Source organism: Oncorhynchus nerka, linkage group LG5 (genome assembly GCF_034236695.1).
Source record: "Oncorhynchus nerka isolate Pitt River linkage group LG5, Oner_Uvic_2.0, whole genome shotgun sequence".
In the NCBI taxonomy this organism is placed as follows: domain Eukaryota; kingdom Metazoa; phylum Chordata; class Actinopteri; order Salmoniformes; family Salmonidae; genus Oncorhynchus; species Oncorhynchus nerka.
In genome coordinates this window covers 4,953,735-4,978,997 of record NC_088400.1, presented here as the reverse complement: position 1 = coordinate 4,978,997, position 25,263 = coordinate 4,953,735, and the positions used below count along the sequence as shown (strand labels likewise).

General features: G+C 44.3%; 1 protein-coding gene across 3 annotated transcripts in view; it reads right to left on the bottom strand.

The window, feature by feature from the left end:
• Nucleotides 1–16,973, bottom strand: part of LOC115117497 (catenin alpha-1-like) — a 237,558-nt gene extending 220,585 nt beyond the window's left edge. Inside the window, exons 1-3 of one of the 3 annotated variants that reach the window (XM_065018283.1) lie at nucleotides 16,953–16,973; nucleotides 9,852–9,969; nucleotides 8,298–8,493 (exon numbers count right to left, since the gene is read on the bottom strand). In XM_065018283.1, coding sequence (XP_064874355.1) covers nucleotides 8,298–8,493; nucleotides 9,852–9,956 — 301 coding nt within the window. In that variant the 5' untranslated portion in view covers nucleotides 9,957–9,969; nucleotides 16,953–16,973. Of the gene's footprint in view, nucleotides 1–8,297; nucleotides 8,494–9,851; nucleotides 9,970–15,421; nucleotides 15,789–16,952 lie in introns of those variants that run through there. The other 2 variants (XM_065018284.1, XM_065018282.1) reach the window with 2 other exon arrangements.
• Between the last annotated feature and the right edge of the window lie 8,290 nt (nucleotides 16,974–25,263).

The following is a 25,263-nucleotide window of genomic DNA, read 5'->3' as shown; positions in this document are numbered from 1 at the left end:
ACAGCCGTGACAATCCCTGTTTAGCCCTGCAGTGAGATCACTACTATACCTAGGATTAGCAACCCAATCCAGTTGATTCATCCTGAATGCTGTGCCATGCAAATCCACTATGCCCCCACAAAGATGTGCAACTGTATGGAGGTGCAATCCCTGCAAAACAAACACCATGAACAAAAGTATGTGGACGCCTGCTCGTCGAACATCTCATTTCAAACTCATGGGCGTTAATGTACAGTTGGACCCCGCTATGCTGCTTTAACAGCCTGGGAAGGCTTTCCACTAGATGTAGGGAGAACATGCATTTAAATTGGCATTTAAAAAAAAGTTTGACAGTGCGCAATTTTTTATTTAACCTTTAAGTAGGCAAGTCGGTTAAAAACAAATTCTTGTTTTCAATGACGGCTTAGGAACAGTGGGTTAACTGCCTTGTTCAGGGGCAGAATGACAAATGTTTACCTTATCGAATCCCCCGAGCTGACCTTGCAACCTTTCGGTTACGAGTCCAACACTCTAACCACTAGGCTACCCGAATAACAAAACTACCTCAACTCTCGGCCGTAAAAAACTAAAAAAACTAAAATAACTAACTTCAGAGCAGAGTAATACCCAAAGATCCATTAGGAGTCAGGTGATAAGCTGTTCTGGAAATTCTGTCAACATACAATTTATTGGACCCGTAAAAACACGTGTGATGACCACTTCAAGTCTCATGTGAAGAACAAGGAAAAGCGCCGTGTTTGCCAGAGCCTCTTCAAACCACCATTATCAGTGCAAGAGCATCAGCAGATTCAAGACGAGAATGTATCCAGGACTTTGTGGCTGTGTGCGCGCAGAGTCTGACATCCCCTTAGAAAAGCTGCGGACGTTTCTAGTGAAGCAAACATGGAGCTTTGCCAGAAAATGAGAGAAGCCTCCGTCGAAACTCACCTGCCCTGTGTGTTCGACCAACATATGCCATTCGACAGAAGATCCATGTGGGAAGAAGCGGTAGTTGTTGACGAGACGAGACGCAGCGTTCTAAACACAGCCGTTGGGGAGTTAACAGACTATTAATTATTCGAGGTCGAACGATTATGATTTTAACGCAGATACCGATAATTGAGGACCAATAGAAAGCCGATATTATATACAATAAAGATTTTTTTAAAAATCGGTATCAGCTTTTTTGGGGTATATATAATAAATGACAATTACAACAATATTTAATTAACACTTATTTTAACCTAATATAATACATCAATAAAACTCATCTAAATAAGGAAACATGTTCTATTTGGTTTAAATAATGCAAAAACAAAGTGTTGGAGAAGAAAGTAAAAGTGCAATATGTGCCATGTAAGAAAGCTAATGTTTCAGTTCCTTGCTCAGAACATGAAAGGAACATATGAAAGCTGGTGGTTCCTTTTAATAACATGAGTCTTCAATATTCCCAGGTAAGAAGTTTTAGGTTGTAGTTAGTTAAAGGACTATTTCTCTCTATACCATTTGTATTTCATATACCTTTGACTATTGGCTGTTCTTATAGGCACTATAGTATTGCCAGCCTAATCTCGGGAGTCGATAGGCTTGAAGTCATAAACAGCGCAATGCTTGAAGCACAGCGAAGAGCTTCTGGCAAACGCAGGAAAGTGCTGTTTGAATGAATGCTTACGAGCCTGCTGCTGCCCACCGCCCAGACTCCTCTACCAAATCAGACTTAATTATAATATAATAAAAAGACAGAAATACGAGTCTTAGGTCGTACTAATATGGTCAAATCCTGAAACTATAATTTCGAAAAGGAAACTTTATTCTTTCAGTGAAATAAAGAACCGTTCCGTATTTTATCAAACGGGTGGCATCCCTAGGTCTAAATATTGCAGTTACATTGCACAACCGTCAATGTTATGTTATAATTATGAAAAATTCTGACAAATTAATTATGGTCTGTTAGAAAGAAATGGTCTTCACACAGTTCGCAACGAGACAGGCAGCCCAAACTCCTGCATATACCCTGACTCTGCTTGCACAGAACGCAAGAGAAGTGACAGTCGGCCAGGATCGGCAACCAAACATGCTGATTACCGACTGTTATGAAAACTTGAAATCTGCCCTAATTAAGCTATAAATATTCATCTATAAATTAAATCGAGAATTAAATCTAGAATTGGCTTCCTATTTCGCAACAAAGCCTCCTTTACTCATGCCGCCAAACATACCCTCGTATGACTTCAGCGGTCATTTACAAAATAGCCCCCCCCAACACTATACTCAGCAAACTGCCATCCGTTTTATCACCAAAGCCCCATAGACTACCCACCACTGCGACCTGTACGCACTCATTGGCTGGCTCATTGGCTCCATATTCGTCGCCAAACCCACTGGCTCCAGGTCATCTACAAGTCCTGGCTAGGTAAAGCCCCGCCTTAACTCACTGGTCACCATAGCAACACCCACCCGTAGCACACACTCCAGCAGGTATATTTCACTGGTCATCCCCAAAGCAAACAGTTTATTTGGCCGCCTTTCCTTCCAGTTCTCTGCTGCCTGCGACTGGAACGAATTGCAAAAATCTCTGAAGCTGTAGACTCACATCTCCCTCACTAACTTTAAGCACCAGCTGTCAGAGCAGCTTACAGATCACTGCACCTGTACACAGCCAATCTGTAAATCCCCATATTATTACTTACCTTCTTGCACCCCATTCTCTCTACTTGCACATATCAGTCCAGTATTAATGCTAAATTGTAATTACAGTCACCTCTATGGCCTATTTATTGACTACCTCCCTACATTTGCACACACACATTTGTATTTTTATTGAGTGTACATTTGTTTATGTGTAACTGTTGTTGTGTCTCACTGCTTTACTTTATCTTGGCCGGGTCGCAGTTGTAAATGAGAACATAATTAATAATCATTCATGAATAATAACCTACATTTACATTCTGCAATGTAAATTGCCCTCGTGTAAATTGTGATATTCCAAACAACGAGCTATCGTGGTTAAATATAGCGATGCATATTGTCAGTAGCTGTCTCCCTCTCCATCTAGCTAACTATGGCTGCATCTATAATTGTGTTTACACTTCTTTCTTTTCTTTTTTTAAACACTGTCAATATTGTAGGTTAAAACAATTGTTTCCTTATCTTTCACTTTCAGGTGTTGAAAACCAGTACTCTCCGGCGGATGTAATTTTCACGTTTTCCCAAGCTATACTAGCCTCCACTTCCACAGCAACGATCTGAACCTGAACGATGCCTGGGCAGCGGTCACAGGCATACAAGGAGGTTCTGAAAGGAGTGATGCCCGACAGAGTCCATGTAACCGGTCTCTACCATGTCATCAATCTGGCGGGTGAGACCTAGCAACACTACCGTCTTCTTGATGAAGTCTGCCAGAAAGAGAAGGTGGGTGAGACCTAGCAACACTACCGTCTTCTTGATGAAGTCTGCCAGAAAGAGAAGGTGGGTGAGACCTAGCAACACTACCGTCTTCTTGATGAAGTCTGCCAGAAAGAGAAGGTGGGTGAGACCTAGCAACACTACCGTCTTCTTGATGAAGTCTGCAAGAAAGAGAAGGTGGGTGAGACCTAGCAACACTACCGTCTTCTTGATGAAGTCTGCCAGAAAGAGAAGGTGGGTGAGACCTAGCAACACTACAGTCTTCTTGATGAAGTCTGCCAGAAAGAGAAGGTGGGTGAGACCTAGCAACACTACAGTCTTCTTGATGAAGTCTGCCAGAAAGAGAAGGTGGGTGAGACCTAGCAACACTACAGTCTTCTTGATGAAGTCTGCCAGAAAGAGAAGGTGGGTGAGACCTAGCAACACTACCGTCTTCTTGATGAAGTCTGCCAGAAAGAGAAGGTGGGTGAGCTTTCTCATTATGAAGGCGTATGTGCAGGCCAAGGCTCCTCCTGAAGCAGCGAGCTGCGGATGGAATAAGCTGTTTTGAGGCAGTGAAGTACCATGCAGAGCATGTTCATCTGTAGAGAGAGGTTTTTTTTTGGTTTCGCAGGAAAGTCATCATCCCAGGCAGTCAAACATCCTCAGCCAGCTGGAAACAGAACGTGCAGGCCCTCACTGTTTAGCTAAACTTCATCTCGGAAGTCTGCTCCACAATTTTATGACAGCTCTGTCAATCCTGGGAGGAAACCACCGTCCCACAGCATGTGTCTGCATACAATGTCATGGAGGATCTGGGCTCTTACCTAGTGAATGGAACGGCAACACAAAACAACCATGCTGGGAGCCAAGACAGATACGTTATTGAGAAAGATGGTGGATTGGAGAGAGGTGCTTAACCATCTCCATGATACATTCCACTTGGCCTTCACAAAGTTGTCAAAGCACTGGGACACACATCCAGCCAGAGATGTCGACAGACTGGCTCGGGTGTTCGATCTTAGGCAGGCTCCAGCCAAGAAAAAGCAGATTGAAGCCCCACACACACACACACAAACCTGAAACCCATCAACAGTGCTCAGTGAAGAATGGATTGCCTATCAGCTGTGTGTGTCCAGGGAGCCCTCACCAGCTTTGGAGCTTGCTGATGACTGGAGGGGCCCCGAGTGGGAGAATCCCAAGAGTTGCAGAAGAAGTGTCAGTGCCCGACATCTACTTCCCAGTCAGCCCAGCCGACAGAGAGAGAGGGAGTTTTAGCAAATAGAAGAATCTACTCAGACAAGCGAGAGGCACTCACCGAGCGCAACACAAAGATGGCTGACAATCATGTACTTCAATGGAGATGTCTGTGATAGATGGAAAACTTCGGAGCTCATATGGTAGTTCTATAGGTTTTGCCCCATGTCTCTTTCCCCCCCCCCCATTTATAATTTAAACACTTAATAAAGCACTTTATTTTACAAAAAAACAATGAATGCAATATTTATTTATTTTTACATAAGTATAAACTAAGGTTTTATAATTTAAAACACTTAATAAAGCACTATTTTACAAAACAATATTCATAGTTATGTTAAAAAAAAATAATAATAATAAAAAAGGTTGCCTATTGCTTCCTAGATTCTTGCATTATATTTTCTTCATTTATTTATTTATTTATTTGAAACACTATTCAAGCACTTGCCTTGATAAAAACAAAAATGATGCAATGTTGTTTTGCATCATTACAAATGTACCGTTATATCTCAGTAAAATAGTTGACTTTTTATTCAATCCCATTTGACACTTTCTGATAAAATTAGGATAAATCGTACCACAGAATAACAAAATATTATAACATAAAAAAATGTAATCTGGGAGGATAATTTTTTTTTGGGGGATGGATTTCATAGGGCCCTACACAAGCAGGACACAGTCCCTACACTTTGGAGAGAAAAACTCAAACAAAACAGCATTGTGTGATGTCAGTATGTTCTTCGTTGCTGCCATAGCCTAGTTCCTGATAAAAATAACTACTACTTGCAGGGGATAAAATATACATTTCGGTCCACCAGCCACTGTGGCAGGTAAATAATATCTATATATTTATTTTTTTTAAACAGATGTGCATGCTTAGTAATGTTTCTAAAAACAATGGATGTTTTACTACTAAGTATTAATGTGGTATATTATTTTAAATATGTAACCCTTCTCTTAAACCAAAATATTAATGAATAAAATGTTTTAAATACTTTAACAGCTACTGCAGAACCCTGACCACCAGTCAACGTGGCTGGTGAAATAAACATCTTAACCGCCAAAAATCTGCCCACATTTTGCTGCCTCCTGCACAGCTTAGCCAATGTTTGCAACAATAACGGGGGAAAAATTACAGTCAGTTGCGAATTAGACTGCTTGTCTGTGTCGTGCTGCGTTCCACCACTGGGCAGCCAAGTGAGACAGGCGGCCAAGTGAGACAGGCGGCCAAGTGAGACAGGCGGCCAGTGAGACAGGCGGCCTCAGGCACCACTGGGCAGCCAAGTGAGACAGGCGGCCAAGTGAGACAGGCGGCCAAGTGAGACAGGCGGCCTAGTGAGACAGGCGGCCTAGTGAGACAGGCGGCCTAGTGAGACAGGCGGCCTAGTGAGACAGGCGGCCTAGTGAGACAGGCGGCCTAGTGAGACAGGCAGCCATGTGAGACAGGCAGCCATGTGAGACAGGCAGCCATGTGAGACAGGCAGCCAAGTGAGACAGGCAGCCAAGTGAGACAGGCAGCCAAGTGAGACAGGCAGCCAAGTGAGACAGGCAGCCAAGTGAGACAGGCAGCCAAGTGAGACAGGCAGCCAAGTGAGACAGGCAGCCAAGTGAGACAGGCAGCCAAGTGAGACAGGCAGCCAAGTAATACAGGCGGCCAAGTGAGACAGGCAGCTAAATGAGACAGGCAGCCAAGTGAGACAGGCAGCCATGTGAGACAGGCAGCCAAGTGAGACAGGCAGCTAAATGAGACAGGCAGCTAAATGAGACAGGCAGCTAAATGAGACAGGCAGCCATGTGATACAGGTAGCCAAGTGTGTATCCGGATCGGTGGAAAGAGTGACAACGGAGGAGTTCGTTATGCATCCGCCCGATACCATTGTTATACCACATATGCTGATCTCATGGCGAGAGTAAATAGCCACACGCAACTCAGCAGCTAAGTAACATAAAATCACTAGACTGCCTGTTTGTGTTGTGCTTATGTTGACAATAGTGACGACACAGTAATGTACTTTTGTGTAAAACATGTAGCCATCTCCCCTCCTGAAAAACATGAAATCAGGCCTAGGCTTACAGACGCATGGAATGCAGTAGTTAGAACAGTTGTGTACAACATGAGGTTTGTGGGCTACACCAAGGAGCCGAGGGGGCAACCCGGCACGGCGGGCAGCCGAGGGGGCACCCCGGCACAGCCAAGAGGGGCACCCAAGCACAGCAGATAGTGGGCGAAATCTCCTTCTCCTGCCTACACCACATCGTCTCATTCAATAGGCATCAATATCAACAGGCTTTTAAAAAACATTCATGGCAAAACAAGCCATTGAGAAATGAGGAGCTGAGCATCTTGACGGGGTTAAACCTCTCAATTAACCCGAGTCCTCTCCTCCCTCCACCAGAAGGGACAGAGAGGGAAGAAAAATCACACCGCAGCTACTAGGAGTAATGAGATTTAACAACGGGAGTTAAAAGATTGGGGTGATGATGCTTAAGGCTACATGCCTCTACGCAGCCCTTTATACTGAGCTAACAGAGATTTTTCAGCCACTGAAATCCTTGGAAAGGTCTTTAAAAGTGCAACAAACAGTTTTAAGCTGCATGAAAAAAAATATTTAAAACATTTTTTTAGAATTGAAAGAAATTAGCTTTAAAACTGAAAAAAAAAAAAAACATCTCGGCTCCATGGAGAAATAAGTAGAGTTGCAAGCCTGCCACAAGCAGGCTTTCTTTTCTTATTGAGAAAAGGCCTGACACTCCCTCTCCTCCATAGAGGGTAAGAGAATGAAAGACTGCAGGGCAGAATACAATGACAGGAAGGATAGCAGTGGTTCGATCCACGGACGCAGTTTGAATAAATTCAGAGGAGGATTCATAGGGCACCAACTGAATAAATATGTTCCCTTGAAGTCAAGCGGCAGAACTACAAGGTCAAATTACCCATTAGGCAAATCATGTGATATATTTCAGAGATTCCTCAAAAACAACATGTTTTCAATTAATAGGTTTGATAAGGGGGGGGGGCATTGTGGGGGGGGGGGCTAATAACAGACAAAGAAATTAAGAAACCTGGCACAGAAACATCCACCGGTGTGTGGTTGACCCTCCGCCAGTGGTTCCAAACCCTCGTCTCCCAAACAATAGACATCTCCTTTTCCATGGACAAGAACACCCGATTCAACTAATCATCAAGCCCTCAATGAGTTGAATGAGATGTGTGTCAAGGGCTTCAACAAAAACTGTACTGTTGAGGGGTACTGGAGGACCAGGGTTGGGGAAAACACTGGGCTATGCGTCTCGTGAAGCATGGGGGGCGGCAGCGTAGCCTAGTGGTTAGAGTGTTGGACTTGTAACCGGGAAGGATGCAAGATCGAATCCCCGAGCTGACAAGGTAAAAATTTGTCGTTCTGCCCCTAAACAAGGCAGTTGACCCACTGTTCCTAGGCCAGTTGACCCACTGTTCCTAGGCCAGTTGACCCACTGTTCCTAGGCCAGTTGACCCACTGTTCCTAGGCCAGTTGACCCACTGTTCCTAGGCCAGTTGACCCACTGTTCCTAGGCCAGTTGACCCACTGTTCCTAGGCCAGTTGACCCACTGTTCCTAGGCCAGTTGACCCACTGTTCCTAGGCCAGTTGACCCACTGTTCCTAGACCAGTTAACCCACTGGGTTTTCAAGGCTTACCTTGCTTGCGTACATCCTCCACGGCAGCAGTGAGCTCGTCCTTGAGGAACTGGCTCTCCTTGGCGATCTTCTCTCCTTTATCCAGGAAGTTCAAGGTGGCCGTCTCCACCGAGGCAGCCAATACATGGGCCTTCTTAGAGCGACCCTTCTTCTTATTGGACGGCCCCTTGTTGCTGGAGTTCACCAGGGTCGTGACCTTTAGGAGCAGGACGAGAGGTCAAATGTCTCGAGGGCGAGATGCACAACACCGCTTCTGAAAAGTCACTGACACTAAAGCTAAATATATTTTTTTTTAATAAGTGTCTAGTCATAGCTAGCCAACTGATTCCAGACTACAAACAATCAAAGTAGCTAGTGCTTTTCAAGCCTTTAGGGCTAGATACCAATGAACCAATCAAAACCCATCATGAATGCATGACAACCAGTTTTAAAATACAGGCTACCCAATAGGCTTACAGCATTTCTAACTGTCATCAAATATCAACAATGCATTTGCTCAGTCAAAACGTAACCCACTGTTCCTAGACCAGTTAACCCACTGTTCCTAGACCAGTTAACCCACTGTTCCTAGGCCAGTTAACCCACTGTTCCTAGGCCAGTTAACCCACTGTTCCTAGGCCAGTTAACCCACTGTTCCTAGGCCAGTTAACCCACTGTTCCTAGGCCAGTTAACCCACTGTTCCTAGACCAGTTAACCCACTGTTCCTAGACCAGTTAACCCACTGTTCCTAGACCAGTTAACCCACTGTTCCTAGACCAGTTAACCCACTGTTCCTAGACCAGTTAACCCACTGTTCCTAGACCAGTTAACCCACTGTTCCTAGACCAGTTAACCCACTGTTCCTAGACCAGTTAACCCACTGTTCCTAGACCAGTTAACCCACTGTTCCTAGACCAGTTAACCCACTGTTCCTAGACCAGTTAACCCACTGTTCCTAGACCAGTTAACCCACTGTTCCTAGACCAGTTAACCCACTGTTCCTAGACCAGTTAACCCACTGTTCCTAGACCATGCATTGTTAAAACGTTTGTGTCGGGGGATGCTAGCTGGCGAGGGGCCCTAAAAGGGGGACGATGCGCCTATTGTCCGAGGGGTTGTCACAATGTGACGCCAGGCCAAGAATCCCCAGGGGCGAGTCGTCCGGTGATACCATAGGGGGGGTTTTGTTCACAGCTGTCACGCGTGACATTCAATGAAGCACTCATTCTTATGACATACCCCGCCACCGCGATCTGAATTCGGATATTCTATTTGTAGGACACGTGCGGTAGGGTTGCGTTCTGTGCTCATGTTATCAATTGAGAGAGAGAGAGAGTGATCACACAAGGAGATCTGTTCGCACTTCTTTAATAGCTCAATGGGTGATACAACTCTTCGTCTGCACTCTTCGTCAGACACCCCACACATTATCCCACTGTTCATTATCATTATGTATTTATTTCTAAACAGATCAACCTGATTCATGTGGATTACCCATTTTCAGATCATTAACGGTGAACATGGCCAAAGTTTGCATCCCTGACATATTGGATTAAAATGTACGTATTTCCAACCTGTGTGACCAAGGGCTCCAGCAGCCTCTCCACAGCCAGGGTACGGATCTCCAGGCTCTTCGGATCCCATTTGAAGTTGATGTTAGCCGTGTTTATGGTTGTCATGTTTACCTCGTATCTGAGAAGGGGAGGAGAGAGAGGGACGGTTACTGAGGAGAGGGAGGGGATGATAAGATTACGACAAAAACGGATGTCTGGGTCATTCATCAAATGAGGGGGTTAAGCCACCAGCCATGGCAACACAGCCCCCCCCCCCCCGGAGGTACAACACATTTCAACTGACCTCTGATCTGTGTGCAGTACATTATTGGGCCATCTAGCCTAGATGAGAGCTAACCGCACACATCATAAAAACTATAAGGCCTTATTGCATTGAATCAACAACAACAAAAAAAGCAGTGAAACCCATTGAAAGTGTTTATTTAACCAATTCATGCAAAGCGAAGAGCCACGACACCATGGGAGCTGCCCAAATGGCACCCTATTCCCTATGCAGTGCACTATTTTTGACCAAGACCCACAGGAAGCTGGGGGGAAAAAAAGTAGGGCACTATATAGGGAAATGGGTGCTACTTGAGCAGCAACCATGGTGTCGTGACATTTGGGACAGACACCGTTTTAAAAATGGATGCTCCTTCTTCAGAGACAGGTCTCCCTCCACCACTGTTCGACAGCCATAAATGTTCACTTCCGTCATCATGAAGTGCTTTGAGAGACTAGTCAAGGACCATATCACCTCCACCCTACCTGACACCCTAGACCCACTCCAATTTGCTTACCGCCCAAATAGGTCCACAAACGATGCAATCTCAACCACACTGCACACTGCCCTAACCCATCTGGACAAGAGGAATACCTATGTGAGAATGCTGTTCATCGACTACAGCTCGGCATTCAACACCATAGTACCCTCCAAGCTCGTCATCAAACTCGAGACCCTGGGTCTCAACCCCGCCCTGTGCAACTGGGTACTGGACTTCCTGACGGGCCGCCCCCAGGTGGTGAGAGTAGGCAACAACATCTCCACCCCGCTGATTCTCAACACTGGGGCCCCACAAGGGTGCGTTCTGAGCCCTCTCCTGCACTCCCTGTTCACCCACGACTGCGTGGCCACGCACGCCTCCAACTCAATCATCAAGTTTGCGGACGACACAACAGTGGTAGGCTTGATTACCAACAACGACGAGACTGCCTACAGGGAGGAGGTGAGGGCCCTCGGAGTGTGGTGTCAGGAAAATAACCTCACACTCAACGTCAACAAAACTAAGGAGATGATTGTGGACTTCAGGAAACAGCAGAGGGAACACCCCCCTATCCACATCGATGGAACAGTAGTGGAGAGGGTAGTAAGTTTTAAGTTCCTCGGCGTACACATCACAGACAAACTGAATTGGTCCACCCACACAGACAGCATCGTGAAGAAGGCGCAGCAGCGCCTCTTCAACCTCAGGAGGCTGAAGAAATTCGGCTTGTCACCAAAAGCACTCACAAACTTCTACAGATGCACAATCGAGAGCATCCTGTCGGGCTGTATCACCGCCTGGTACGGCAACTGCTCCGCCCACAACCGTAAGGCTCTCCAGAGGGTAGTGAGGTCTGCACAACGCATCACCGGGGGCAAACTACCTGCCCTCCAGGACACCTACACCACCCGATGTCACAGGAAGGCCATAAAGATCATCAAGGACAACAACCACCCGAGCCACTGCCTGTTCACCCCGCTATCATGCAGAAGGCGAGGTCAGTACAGGTGCATCAAAGCTGGGACCGAGAGACTGAAAAACAGCTTCTATGTCAAGGCCATCAGACTGTTAAACAGCCACCACTAACATTGAGTGGCTGCTGCCAACACACTGACTCAACTCCAGCCACTAATAATGGGAATTGATGGGAAATGTAAAATATATCACTAGCCACTCTAAACAATGCTACCTAATATAATGTTTACATACCCTACATTATTCATCTCATATGAATATGTATATACTGTACTCGATACCATCTACTGCATCTTGCCTATGCTGCTCTGTACCATCACTCATTCATACATCCTTATGTACATATTCTTTATCCCCTTACACTTGTGTCTATAAGGTAGTAGTTTTGGAATTGTTAGTTAGATTACTTGTTGGTTATTACTCCATTGTCAGAGCTAGAAGCACAAACATTTCACTACACTCGCATTAACATCTGCTAACCATGTTACATAACATTTGATTTGAAGTGGAGCAGAGTAACATTTGGGCCCTTTTAAATATGGATGCTCCCTCTTCAGAGGCAGCAGGTCTCTCACCACCGTTAAGACAGCCATAAGTGGAACAGAGTACAGCGACTGGCCTTGTATTGATTAGCCTTCACACACTGAGTGGCAGGGATAATCAGGATGCCCCGAGGGCTGAGCAGGGCTGGACCCAGGACCCTGTCTGCCAGGCCAACAGCGAGGGAGGCCGTCTCCCCATACACAGAGGGGGGCCGTCTCCCCATACACAGAGGGGGGCCGTCTCCCCATACACAGAGGGGGGCCGTCTCTCAATACACCGAGGGGGCCGTCTCTCAATACACCGAGGGGGCCGTCTCTCAATACACCGGGGGCCGTCTCTCAATACACCGGTGGGGCCGTCTCTCAATACACCGGGGGCCTCTCAATACTCAATACACCGAGGGGGCCGTCTCTCAATACACCGAGGGGGCCGTACACCGAGGGGCCGTCTCTCAATACACCGAGGGGGCCGTCTCTCAATACACCGAGGGGGCCGTCTCTCAATACACCGAGGGGGCCGTCTCTCAATACACCGAGGGGGCCATCTCTCAATACACCGAGGGGGCCGTCTCTCAATACACCGAGGGGGCAATGGGTAAAATAAGATGTTAATTAAGCAATAAGGCCGAGGGGGTGTGGTATATAGCCAATATATCACGGCTAAAGGCTGTTCTTATGCGACCAACACGGACTGCCTGGATACAGACCTTAGCTGTGGTATATTGGCCACAAACCCAAGGTGCCTTATTGCTATTATACTGAACAAAAATATCAACGCAACATGTAAAGTGTTGGTCCCATGTTTCATGAGCTGAAATAAAAGATCCAAGAAACTTTTCAAAAAGCTTATTTCTCTAAATGTTGTGCACAAATTTGTTTACATCCCTGTTAGTGAGCATTTCTCCTTCGCCAAGATAATCCATCCACCTGACAGGTATGACGTATCAAAAAGCTGATTTAAACATTTTAAAAAAGACTGCTGGGACAATAAAAGGCCACTAAAAAAAGTGCAGCTTTTTGTCACAGATGTCTCAAGTTAAGGGAGCGCGCAATTGGCATAATGACTGCAGTAATGTCCACCAGAGCTGTTTCCAGATAATTTAATGTTCATTTCTCAACCATAAGCCGCCTCCGTTGTTTTACAAAATTTGGCAGTACGTCCAACTGGCCTCACAACCGTAGACCACGTGTAACCACACCAGCCCAGGATCTCCACACCCAGCTTCTTCACCAGCGAGATCGTCGGGGGGGGGTGTTCTTTAATAATTAAAGTTCTACATTTTCTTTATGAGTAGTGCGTGACCCTAAGGAGGCAACACATACAATCTAAGTGATTTCAATGTCTCTCTATTCTGATTGGTTTATACTGTTCAATTCAACCCCCCTCAATTTCTGCATTTAAGACAACTTCGACGTAGGGCTGCATGATATGGCCAAGTAATCTGGGCCTGGTTTTTAACCAAATGTTGCAATTAGAGACTTGCGATTTAGAGCAAAACACTTGGAATCATGGGAACAGAATGTCTATTCTAATTATATAGTTAGAATATAAGTGGGCACTTTGAATACAGTGTTGCTTGACATGACAACAAATGAAAATGCCAGGGAGAATTTATTGTGAACGGATAGGAACTAAATGTGTTGATAGGTGTTTCCTAGGGGACCCTATAATCTTTGGATACATTGATTGTTTTCTCTTAGCTACGTCATGTAGCTAACATTCTTGCTTTGCGTTTAACTCTAATTTAGGTTACACTAATGCACAAACAACATACTGATTTGGGTCTATACAATATACAATCACTGGTATTATCAGGCTGTATAGCTAATTACGCTTGCTCTTACTCCGTGCATTTGTTAGCCAGCTAGCAATTAGCATTAGCGGCTAACAAGATTTAGGAACAACTTGCTAAGAAAAGACTAACTAACTGTTAGAATATGTAAGAAACACAAGCTAATAGTGTAATTATAGAACGCTAGTAGATTTATATTAAGAAGCAAAGTGAAAACAGCATCGTTGTCGTCAACATTGTTGCATGTGCTGCATTGACCATGCAGAGACTGAACGCAAAGTGTCTCGTGGTTGAGGAACATCAACTGCGCTCCTTGAGTGACAGGGGGCGTGGCTAGGTGTGTGTGTAAAGCGGCATAGAGAGATGACTGAAGTAGCAAACTATAAAAATGAACCGTACACACTGCGCCTCACATTTATCAAACATTCAAATACCGGTATAGAAGGTGAGGTAAAAATAATTAAAAAACAGTCTGTGCATCAATACCGGTATAATAGCAAAAAAAAACGGTATACGCACAGCCCTACTCCCCAGTGGGTGGGCCTAACCCTCCCAGGCCCACCGATGGCTCCGCCCCTGCCCAGTCAACTGAAATTCATAGATGAGGGCCTAAAATAATATGTCAATTTACTGATTTCCTTAAAAAGTAACAGTAACTCAGCAAAATCTTTGAAATTGTTGCATGTTATGTTTATATTTTAGTTCTGTATAACTAGAGCAGTTAAAATAAGTATGTCATACCCGTGGTATTTTTTATTTTAATATTATTTAACGAGGCAAGTCAGTTAAGAACAAATTCTTATTTACAATGACGGCCTCCCAGAGAACAGTGGGTTAATTGCCTCGTTCAGGCTCCTATAATTTTCCATTTGTATCTTTTAATGGAATAATAGTTAACGCTCAATCACTTGCCTGCTGCCGTCCCCCAATATCCTCGACTAGATATTTTAAATTAAAAAGTTAACGCTTACGGTTTAGTTAACTAACGAGTCTTCACTTAAATAGCTTACAAAACTAATACTTATGCCCCTGGCTCGCTTAAATGTCTAGGTATTTTGGGGCCTTTACACCAGAGCCGGTTTTAAACGAAGGACAAACATTTGTGATTAGCGGCTAATTGAGTTAGCTTCACGTTACTAACTAACAAAACGATACACTTCAACAACAACAAAAAACATACTGTTTTGACTGTTGAAGTTAAAAACAAGCAAAAATGTAAAGTTGACCATTAAATGAACAAGTTAATAATCTAACGTTACAAAACACATACATATATAGAAAATACATACAATAAGTAACTAACCAGGTGTTACTAACGTTAGCGAGCACAATAAACAGCGAGAATGACTGAAGACGTTTCGTATTACGTTGAAACAATTAAACAAATAAATTGCAACAAAGTTAAAGTAACGGATTAAAACGAGTAAAAACAACCAGTTACTTCTGCAACTACACGAAAATATATATTTTTTTAAATCACAGTAAAACAAAAAACTTAAATCACAGTGAAAACTTACCGAAAGGCAACAATACACTTGGAAAACTTGTTCAGTTCAAAAACAACAACAAACACACAAAAACACCTCAAAATGGTGGATTGAATCGGGAATTCGTCCCCTGATTCCAAGTTTTCCTCTTTCCCAACCGACGTTTACTCCCCTCGACTTGTTAAAAAGGGGAAATGAAGCTTCGATACTTTGTGTTGTTTGGTTGTTTTTTTAAACTATTGAAAGCCACAATATACGATAGATGTTGGAATACAAAAGGATTCCTCAACTTTGATAAAGGTTTCGGTCAGTAACTATTCCCTGAAGGGTGGGGAAGAGAGAGAGAGAGAGGGGGGGGGTCAGTGTGCTATTTCCTGAAGTCACGGAAAAGGGCAGAACCGGGAGACTATGACCTGACAAAAGCGTTATCAGGTGTTTATAAGGCGTGGTGCTGAAATGTCAACGCTTTACCTTATAAGGATCTAATGAGGAATTTTTCTAACGAAACCCAATGGAAGGATTTCCAATTTATTCGAGCTAAATCAGTTTAGCTGGAGGAAGCTCCAATTTCCTCGGGGAAGGTGTGCCACAAGTATTGTATTTGTTTTTATAGCCTAATTAGTCTAACCAGTAGCCCATGAAAAAATGTAATACAACATGAAACAACAAGTTCAATGAAACAGGCCAGAGGTTCTTAAACTTTGTCAGCTCGACACCCAAATGAGAAATTGACCGTCCTCCCAGGTCCCAAATCATCCAACGACCCAAACTCAAATCTAGTTTCGGTATTGCCTTTTAGATTATAATGAATGGACAGGGAGAACCCGATCCTAGATCAGTACACCTCTACTAATGTGACACTTTATGAATATTGGCCATGACCTTAAAAGTCCTTTGCAGACTGTACGATTGTTACACGTCGTGGGTAAATTCTTAGGCTTGTACAATGTGACAGGGTCGAGGTCTGCCATTAAAGGACGGCTGCGTGCTATCGTGTGCCGCGTTCAAATCCACTGGGAACTCACAAAATACGAGACCAAAATCATGACGTCAGTGTTCTTCAGGTCGGAACTCTAAAAAGAGGACCGAGGCCCCGCGTTGGAATTGCGAGTTGGATGAGTGTTCAAATCGATTTTTCCCAGATCTGAGCTCTTTTTCCCCGCCACAGTTCCTTGTTGTTTTGAACACACTCTAGTCGGAAGTCGGAGATTTCCGAGTTCCAAGCTCCTAGTGGTTTTGAACGCGGCAGTAGGCTCCAACCAAATTCTGGCAGTGTCAGAATTTATTAAATTTCAATTCAAGGGGCTTTATTGGCATGGGAAACATGTGTTAACATTGCCAAAGCAAGTGAGGTAGATAATATACAAAATACAGAATTATTTAGCCTTTATCGTGGTCTGGCTTGTTTTACCAGCCAATCCCGGTGACTGACAAATATGAACAGGACTGAACTCGCGATCAAAACATAATGTCAACAGCAGAATTAGATCTGAGAAATAGTTATCGTAATCCAAAAATCCAAAATATTACAAAGGCATGAGGTAATTAAAGTGCAATTTACCTCTGATCGCACCTGGCTAAGAACACACGAACAAACACATCCCCAACACGTGAGCTTCACTTCCAAGAGCTGTTGTGGAGATACAGGGTTTGACTGACAACTTTGAGAGTCACCTAAGAGTTTAAAAGAAAAACGTCCTACCACAGCCACCATGTTATTTTAGAGAAACCCGTATTTGTATTTGAAAACTAAAGAAAAGTCTGCGAGGCGTGCGCTGTTGAGTTTTGTCCCGTGTGAGGAACATATTTGACTACCCAGCTTTAGATTAAAAATTACTTAGGTGTTTTTGGTCTTACAAATTATAAGCCTACTATGCTACATTAGGCATACATGCTATTATATTTGTATCTCCTATGTAAAATACAAATGAATCATTATGTTGATCTTGATAGGCCTTGATTAAGCTTTGATTTAACTTTACTAAACGAGCAATCATCGTAAGAGTGATAATATTATATTTGTAATAATTACACGTGATAAGAAGGACTATTAGATGTAGGCAACATCTTGATGAGGTTTTTCTTTTGCGTTTTGAGGACCTTTCCAATCGTAGAGCTGAACTGACAACAGTGGTCCCGTTAAGCTCAGGTGTTTGAGCATGGCTACAGCAGGGTTGTGGGTACGAATTTCATGGGGTACCAGTACGAAAAAAATAAAAATATGAAAATCTATTGCACTCTACTGTAAGTCTCTCTGGATAAGAGAGTCTGCTAAATGACTCACTACTGTAGTCTCTCTGGATAAGAGAGTCTGCTAAATGATTCACTACTGTAGTGGTTCTGGATAAGAGAGTCTGTTAAGTGACTCACTACTGTAGTGGTTCTGGATCAGAGAGTCTGTTAAGTGACTCACTACTGTTGTCTCTGGATCAGAGAGTCTGATAAATGACTCACTACTGTAGTCTCTGGATAAGAGAGTCTGATAAATGACTCACTACTGTAAGTAGCTCTGGATCAGAGAGTCTACTAAATGACTCACTACTTTAAGTAGCTCTGGATAAGAGAGTTTGTTAAGTGACTCACTACTGTAGTCTGTTGATAAGAGAGTCTGCTAAATGACTCACTACTGTAGTCTCTGGATAAGAGAGTCTGTTAAGTGACTCACTACTGTAGTCTCTGGATAAGAGAGTCTGCTAAATGACTCACTACTGTAGTCTGTTGATAAGAGAGTCTGCTAAATGACTCACTACTGTAGTCTCTGGATAAGAGAGTCTGTTAAGTGACTCACTACTGTAGTCTCTGGATAAGAGAGTCTACTAAATGACTCACTACTGTAAGTAGCTCTGGATCAGAGAGTCTGCTAAGTGACTCACTACTGTAGTGGCTCTGGATAAGAACTGTAAGTAGCTCTGGATAAGAGAGTCTGCTAAATGACTCACTACTTTAAGTAGCTCTGGATAAGAGAGTTTGTTAAGTGACTCACTACTGTAGTCTCTGGATCAGATAGTCTGCTAAATGACTCACTACTGTAGTCTCTGGATAAGAGAGTCTGCTAAATGACTCACTACTGTAGTCTCTGGGTAAGAGAGTCTGCTAAATGACTCACTACTGAAGTCTCTGGATAAGAGAGTCTGCTAAATGACTCACTACTGTAGTCTCTGGATAAGAGAGTCTGCTAAATGACTCACTACTGTAGTGACTCTGGATCAGAGAGTCTGCTAAATGACTCACTACTGTAGTCTCTGGATAAGAGAGTCTGTTAAATGACTCACTACTGTAAGTAGCTCTGGATAAGAGAGTCTGTTAAATGACTCACTACTGTAGTGGCTCTGGATAAGAGAGTCTGCTAAATGACTCTCTACTGTAGTGGCTCTGGGTAAGAGAGTCTGCTAAATGACTCACTACTGTAAGTAGCTCTGGATCAGAGAGTCTGCTAAATTACTCACTACTGTAGTGGTTCTGGATAAGAGAGTCTGCTAAATGACTCACTACTGTAGTGGTTCTGGATAAGAGAGTCTGCTAAGTGACTCACTACTGTAGTCTCTGGATAAGAGAGTCTGCTAAATGACTCACTACTGTAGTGGCTCTGGATAAGAGAGTCTGCTAAATGACTCACTACTGTAGTGGCTCTGGATAAGAGAGTCTGCTAAATGACTCACTACTGTAGTGGTTCTGGATAAGAGAGTCTGCTAAATGACTCACTACTGTAGTGGTTCTGGATAAGAGAGTCTCCTAAGTGACTCACTACTGTAGTCTCTGGATAAGAGAGTCTGCTAAATGACTCACTACTGAAGTCTCTGGATAAGAGAGTCTGCTAAATGACTCACTACTGTAGTCTCTGGATAAGAGAGTCTGCTAAATGACTCACTACTGTAGTGACTCTGGATCAGAGAGTCTGCTAAATGACTCACTACTGTAGTGGTTCTGGATAAGAGAGTCTGCTAAATGACTCACTACTGTAGTGGTTCTGGATAAGAGAGTCTCCTAAGTGACTCACTACTGTAGTCTCTGGATAAGAGAGTCTGCTAAATGACTCACTACTGAAGTCTCTGGATAAGAGAGTCTGCTAAATGACTCACTACTGTAGTCTCTGGATAAGAGAGTCTGCTAAATGACTCACTACTGTAGTGACTCTGGATCAGAGAGTCTGCTAAATGACTCACTACTGTAGTCTCTGGATAAGAGAGTCTGTTAAGTGACTCACTACTGTAGTCTCTGGATAAGAGAGTCTGCTAAATGACTCACTACTGTAGTCTGTTGACAAGAGAGTCTGCTAAATGACTCACTACTGTAGTCTCTGGATAAGAGAGTCTGCTAAATGACTCACTACTGTAAGTAGCTCTGGATCAGAGAGTCTGCTAAGTGACTCACTACTGTAGTGGCTCTGGATAAGAGAGTCTGCTAAATGACTCACTACTGTAGTGGCTCTGGATAAGATAGTTTGTTAAGTGACTCACTAATGTAGTCTCTGGATCAGATAGTCTGCTAAATGACTCACTACTGTAGTCTCTGGATAAGAGAGTCTGCTAAATGACTCACTACTGTAGTCTCTGGATAAGAGAGTCTGCTAAATGACTCACTACTGTAGTCTCTGGATAAGAGAGTCTGCTAAATGACTCACTACTGTAGTGGCTCTGGATCAGAGAGTCTGCTAAATGACTCACTACTGTAGTCTCTGGATAAGAGAGTCTGTTAAATGACTCACTACTGTAAGTAGCTCTGGATAAGAGAGTCTGTTAAATGACTCACTACTGTAGTCTCTGGATCAGAGAGTCTGCTAAATGACTCTCTACTGTAGTGGCTCTGGATAAGAGAGTCTGCTAAATGACTCACTACTGTAAGTAGCTCTGGATCAGAGAGTCTGCTAAGTGACTCACTACTGTAGTGGCTCTGGATAAGAGAGTCTGCTAAATGACTCACTACTTTAAGTAGCTCTGGATAAGATAGTCTGTTAAATGACTCACTACTGTAGTGGCTCTGGATAAGAGAGTTTGTTAAGTGACTCACTACTGTAGTCTCTGGATCAGATAGTCTGCTAAATGACTCACTACTGTAGTCTCTGGATAAGAGAGTCTGCTAAATGACTCACTATTGTAGTCTCTGGATAAGAGAGTCTGCTAAATGACTCACTACTGTAGTCTCTGGATAAGAGAGTCTGCTAAATGACTCACTACTGTAGTCTCTGGATAAGAGAGTCTGCTAAATGACTCACTACTGTAGTGGCTCTGGATCAGAGAGTCTGCTAAATGACTCACTACTGTAGTCTCTGGATAAGAGAGTCTGTTAAATGACTCACTACTGTAAGTAGCTCTGGATAAGAGAGTCTGTTAAATGATTCACTACTGTAATCTCTGGATCAGAGAGTCTGCTAAATGACTCTCTACTGTAGTGGCTCTGGATAAGAGAGTCTGCTAAATGACTCACTACTGTAAGTAGCTCTGGATCAGAGAGTCTGCTAAATGACTCACTACTGTAGTGGTTCTGGATAAGAGAGTCTGCTAAATGACTCACTACTGTAGTGGTTCTGGATAAGAGAGTCTGCTAAGTGACTCACTACTGTAGTCTCTGGATAAGAGAGTCTGCTAAATGACTCACTACTGTAGTGGCTCTGGATAAGAGAGTCTGCTTAATGACTCACTACTGTAGTGGCTCTGGATAAGAGAGTCTGCTAAATGACTCACTACTGTAGTGGTTCTGGATAAGAGAGTGACTCACTACTGTAGTCTCTGGATAAGAGAGTCTGCTAAATGACTCACTACTGTAGTGGCTCTGGATAAGAAAGTCTGCTAAATGACCCACTACTGTAGTCTCTGGATAAGAGAGTCTGCTAAGTGACTCACTACTGTAGTCTCTGGATAAGAGAGTCTGCTAAATGACTCACTACTGTAGTGGCTCTGGATAAGAGAGTCTGCTAAATGACTCACTACTGTAAGTAGCTCTGGATCAGAGAGTCTGCTAAATGACTCACTACTGTAGTGGTTCTGGATTAGAGAGTCTGCTAAATGACTCACTACTGTAGTGGTTCTGGATAAGAAAGTCTGCTAAATGACTCACTACTGTAAGTAGCTCTGGATCAGATAGTCTGCTAAATGACTCACTACTGTAGTCTCTGGATAAGAGAGTCTGCTAAATGACTCACTACTGTAGTGGCTCTGGATCAGAGAGTCTGCTAAATGACTCACTACTGTAGTCTCTGGATAAGAGAGTCTGTTAAATGACTCACTACTGTAAGTAGCTCTGGATAAGAGAGTCTGTTAAATGACTCACTACTGTAGTCTCTGGATCAGAGAGTCTGCTAAATGACTCTCTACTGTAGTGGCTCTGGATAAGAGAGTCTGCTAAATGACTCACTACTGTAAGTAGCTCTGGATCAGAGAGTCTGCTAAATGACTCACTACTGTAGTGGTTCTGGATAAGAGAGTCTGCTAAATGACTCACTACTGTAGTGGTTCTGGATAAGAGAGTCTGCTAAGTGACTCACTACTGTAGTCTCTGGATAAGAGAGTCTGCTAAATGACTCACTACTGTAGTGGCTCTGGATAAGAGAGTCTGCTAAATGACTCACTACTGTAGTGGTTCTGGATAAGAGAGTCTGCTAAGTGACTCACTACTGTAGTCTCTGGATAAGAGAGTCTGCTAAATGACTCACTACTGTAGTGGTTCTGGATAAGAGAGTCTGCTAAGTGACTCACTACTGTAGTCTCTGGATAAGAGAGTCTGCTAAATGACTCACTACTGTAGTGGCTCTGGATAAGAAAGTCTGCTAAATGACCCACTACTGTAGTCTCTGGATAAGAGAGTCTGCTAAGTGACTCACTACTGTAGTCTCTGGATAAGAGAGTCTGCTAAATGACTCACTACTGTAGTGGCTCTGGATAAGAGAGTCTGCTAAATGACTCACTACTGTAAGTAGCTCTGGATCAGAGAGTCTGCTAAATGACTCACTACTGTAGTGGTTCTGGATTAGAGAGTCTGCTAAATGACTCACTACTGTAGTGGTTCTGGATAAGAAAGTCTGCTAAATGACTCACTACTGTAAGTAGCTCTGGATCAGAGAGTCTGTTAAATGACTCACTACTGTAGTGGCTCTGGATCAGAGAGTCTGCTAAATGACTCACTACTGTAGTGGTTCTGGATAAGAGAGTCTGCTAAGTGACTCACTACTGTAGTCTCTGGATAAGAGAGTCTGCTAAATGACTCACTACTGTAGTGGCTCTGGATAAGAAAGTCTGCTAAATGACTCACTATTGTAGTCTCTGGATAAGAGAGTCTGCTAAATGACTCACTACTGTAGTGGAGTTTTATGAATGTCATGGCAGACACTTGGTGAATTTGGATCCTACATCTCCTTGGTGTGGATCACTTCATGTGTAATACGATCGCCAGCAAGAAAACCCCAAATATTACTCAAACAGAAGCGGGAACTAACACTGGTCAACAACCAAAACAGGTTTTAAGAGAGGTTCTGAAAGACACTTATGGGAGTGTCCATTGAATGTTGCCTGGCAACAACTGAAACCCAAAATGCTCCCACTAAAAGTCACCCACCATGAGCGCCCACTAAAAGACACCCACCATGAGCTCCCACTAAAAGACACACACCATGAGCTCCCACCATTAGCGCCCACTAAAAGACACCCACCATGAGCGCCCACTAAAAGACACCCACCATGAGCGCCCACTAAAAGACACCCACCATGAGCGCCCACTAAAAGACACTCAGCATGAGCGCCCACTAAAAGACACCCACCATGAGCGCCCACTAAAAGACACCCACCATGAGCGCCCACTGAAGGACACCCACCATGAGCTCCCACTAAAAGACACCCACCATGAGCGCCCACTAAAAGACACCCACCATGAGCGCCCACTAAAAGACACCCAGCATGAGCGCCCACTAAAAGACACCCACCATGAGCGCCCACTAAAAGACACCCACCATGAAAAAAAGACACACCCTCCCACCATGAGCGCCCACTAAAAGACACCCACCATGAGCGCCCACCATAAAAGACACCCACCATGAGCTCCCACTAAAAGACACCCACCATGAGCGCCCACTAAAAGACACTCACCATGAGCGCCCACTAAAAGACACCCACCATGAGCACCCACCATGAGCGCCCACTGAAGGACACCCACCATGAGCTCCCACTAAAAGACACCCACCATGAGCGCCCACTAAAAGACACCCACCATGAGCGCCCACTAAAAGACACCCACCATGGTATGGCTCTAGGGCCTGTCAGGGTGGTATGGCTCTAGGGCCTGTCAGGGTGGTACGGCTCTAGGGCCTGACAGGGTGGTACGGCTCTAGGGCCTGTCAGGGTGGTAAGGCTCTAGGGCCTGTCAGGGTGGTACGGCTCTATGGCCTGTCAGGGTGGTACGGCTCTAGGGCCTGACAGGGTGGTACGGCTCTAGGGCCTGTCAGGGTGGTATGGCTCTAGTGCCTGACAGGGTGGTACGGCTCTAGGGCCTGTCAGGGTGGTATGGCTCTCGGGCCTGTCAGGGTGGTACGGCTCTAGGGCCTGACAGGGTGGTACGGCTTTAGGGCCTGACAGGGTGGTACGGCTCTAGGGCCTGACAGGGTGGTACGGCTCTAGGGCCTGATAGGGTGGTACGGCTAGTGACTCCTCTGCCGAGAAATCTTTCAGTCCCAGGAACCACTCCGCCGCATCCACGATAATATCTATCTTCCTGGACCTTCTCTCCACCTTGGCAGTGCCATTAATTACCACAGCTATAAAGCCCACAAATCCCACCTTCTCTCCACCTCGGCAGTGCCATTAATTACCACAGCTATAAAGCCCACAAATCCCACCTTCTCTCCACCTCGGCAGTGCCATTAATTACCACAGCTATAAAGCCCACAAATCCCACCTTCTCTCCACCTCGGCAGTGCCCTTAATTACCACAGCTATAAAGCCCACAAATCCCACCTTCTCTCCACCTCGGCAGTGCCATTAATTACCACAGCTATAAAGCCCACAAATCCCACCTTCTCTCCACCTCGGCAGTGCCCTTAATTACCACAGCTATAAAGACAACAAATCCCACCTTCTTAACCTTTAAAACGTCGGGATCCAGCTGGTGAAAGTTAACCCCTGCAGCCTCTGGTGAAGGCCTTATCCACCACCATGCACTCTTCAGGAGCACCGCTCAAACCCCTCAACCCTTTTCACACCTGCTGCATATGAAATGCTCTGGACAGCCGTGACTTTGGCCACCTCATTCTTTTTCACCCTTGCGGGGCAGTTGGAGGAAAGTGTGGCTTCGTGGTTCCCGCTGCAATTGCAACATGTCACATTTTCATCACTTTTATAACACATGATATGATCTTTTTTCCACTAAACTTGGACGTCTCCTCTTCTCCCTTCTGTAAACACTTGAAACATGTGCAAAAGCTTTACAGTGGTCAAACTGCATTGGTCTTTGGATAAATGCTCTGACTCTGTAGTTAATATACTCTAACTGCACTTGAGTAGGGAGAGACTCCATATCAAAAAATATTTTAAAAAGAACAGATAGACTCTTCACTTTTTCATCATTCTCTACACGATTCATCCGACGTGCTTCAATCACTCCAGGAATATTTCTAATCTTTTCAACAATCGACTTCCCACGAGACGCCAGATATCACCCCCCCCCGTACCCTGTTTCCGAAGTGACACACACGACACATCAAACTTATCGAATCGGGTGAGACGGCAACACACGTTTCTTCTGATCCTCAGGAGCACCCAAAAAAAAAAAAAAAAAAACAAGACCAGCCCGCCTCTAGTGATCCTCACAGCCTTCAATTTACCCAGAATTCTCTTCACCAGTTTGGATATCTCAAATAGATTCTTCAAGGTTGGTAATCCGATCAGCTG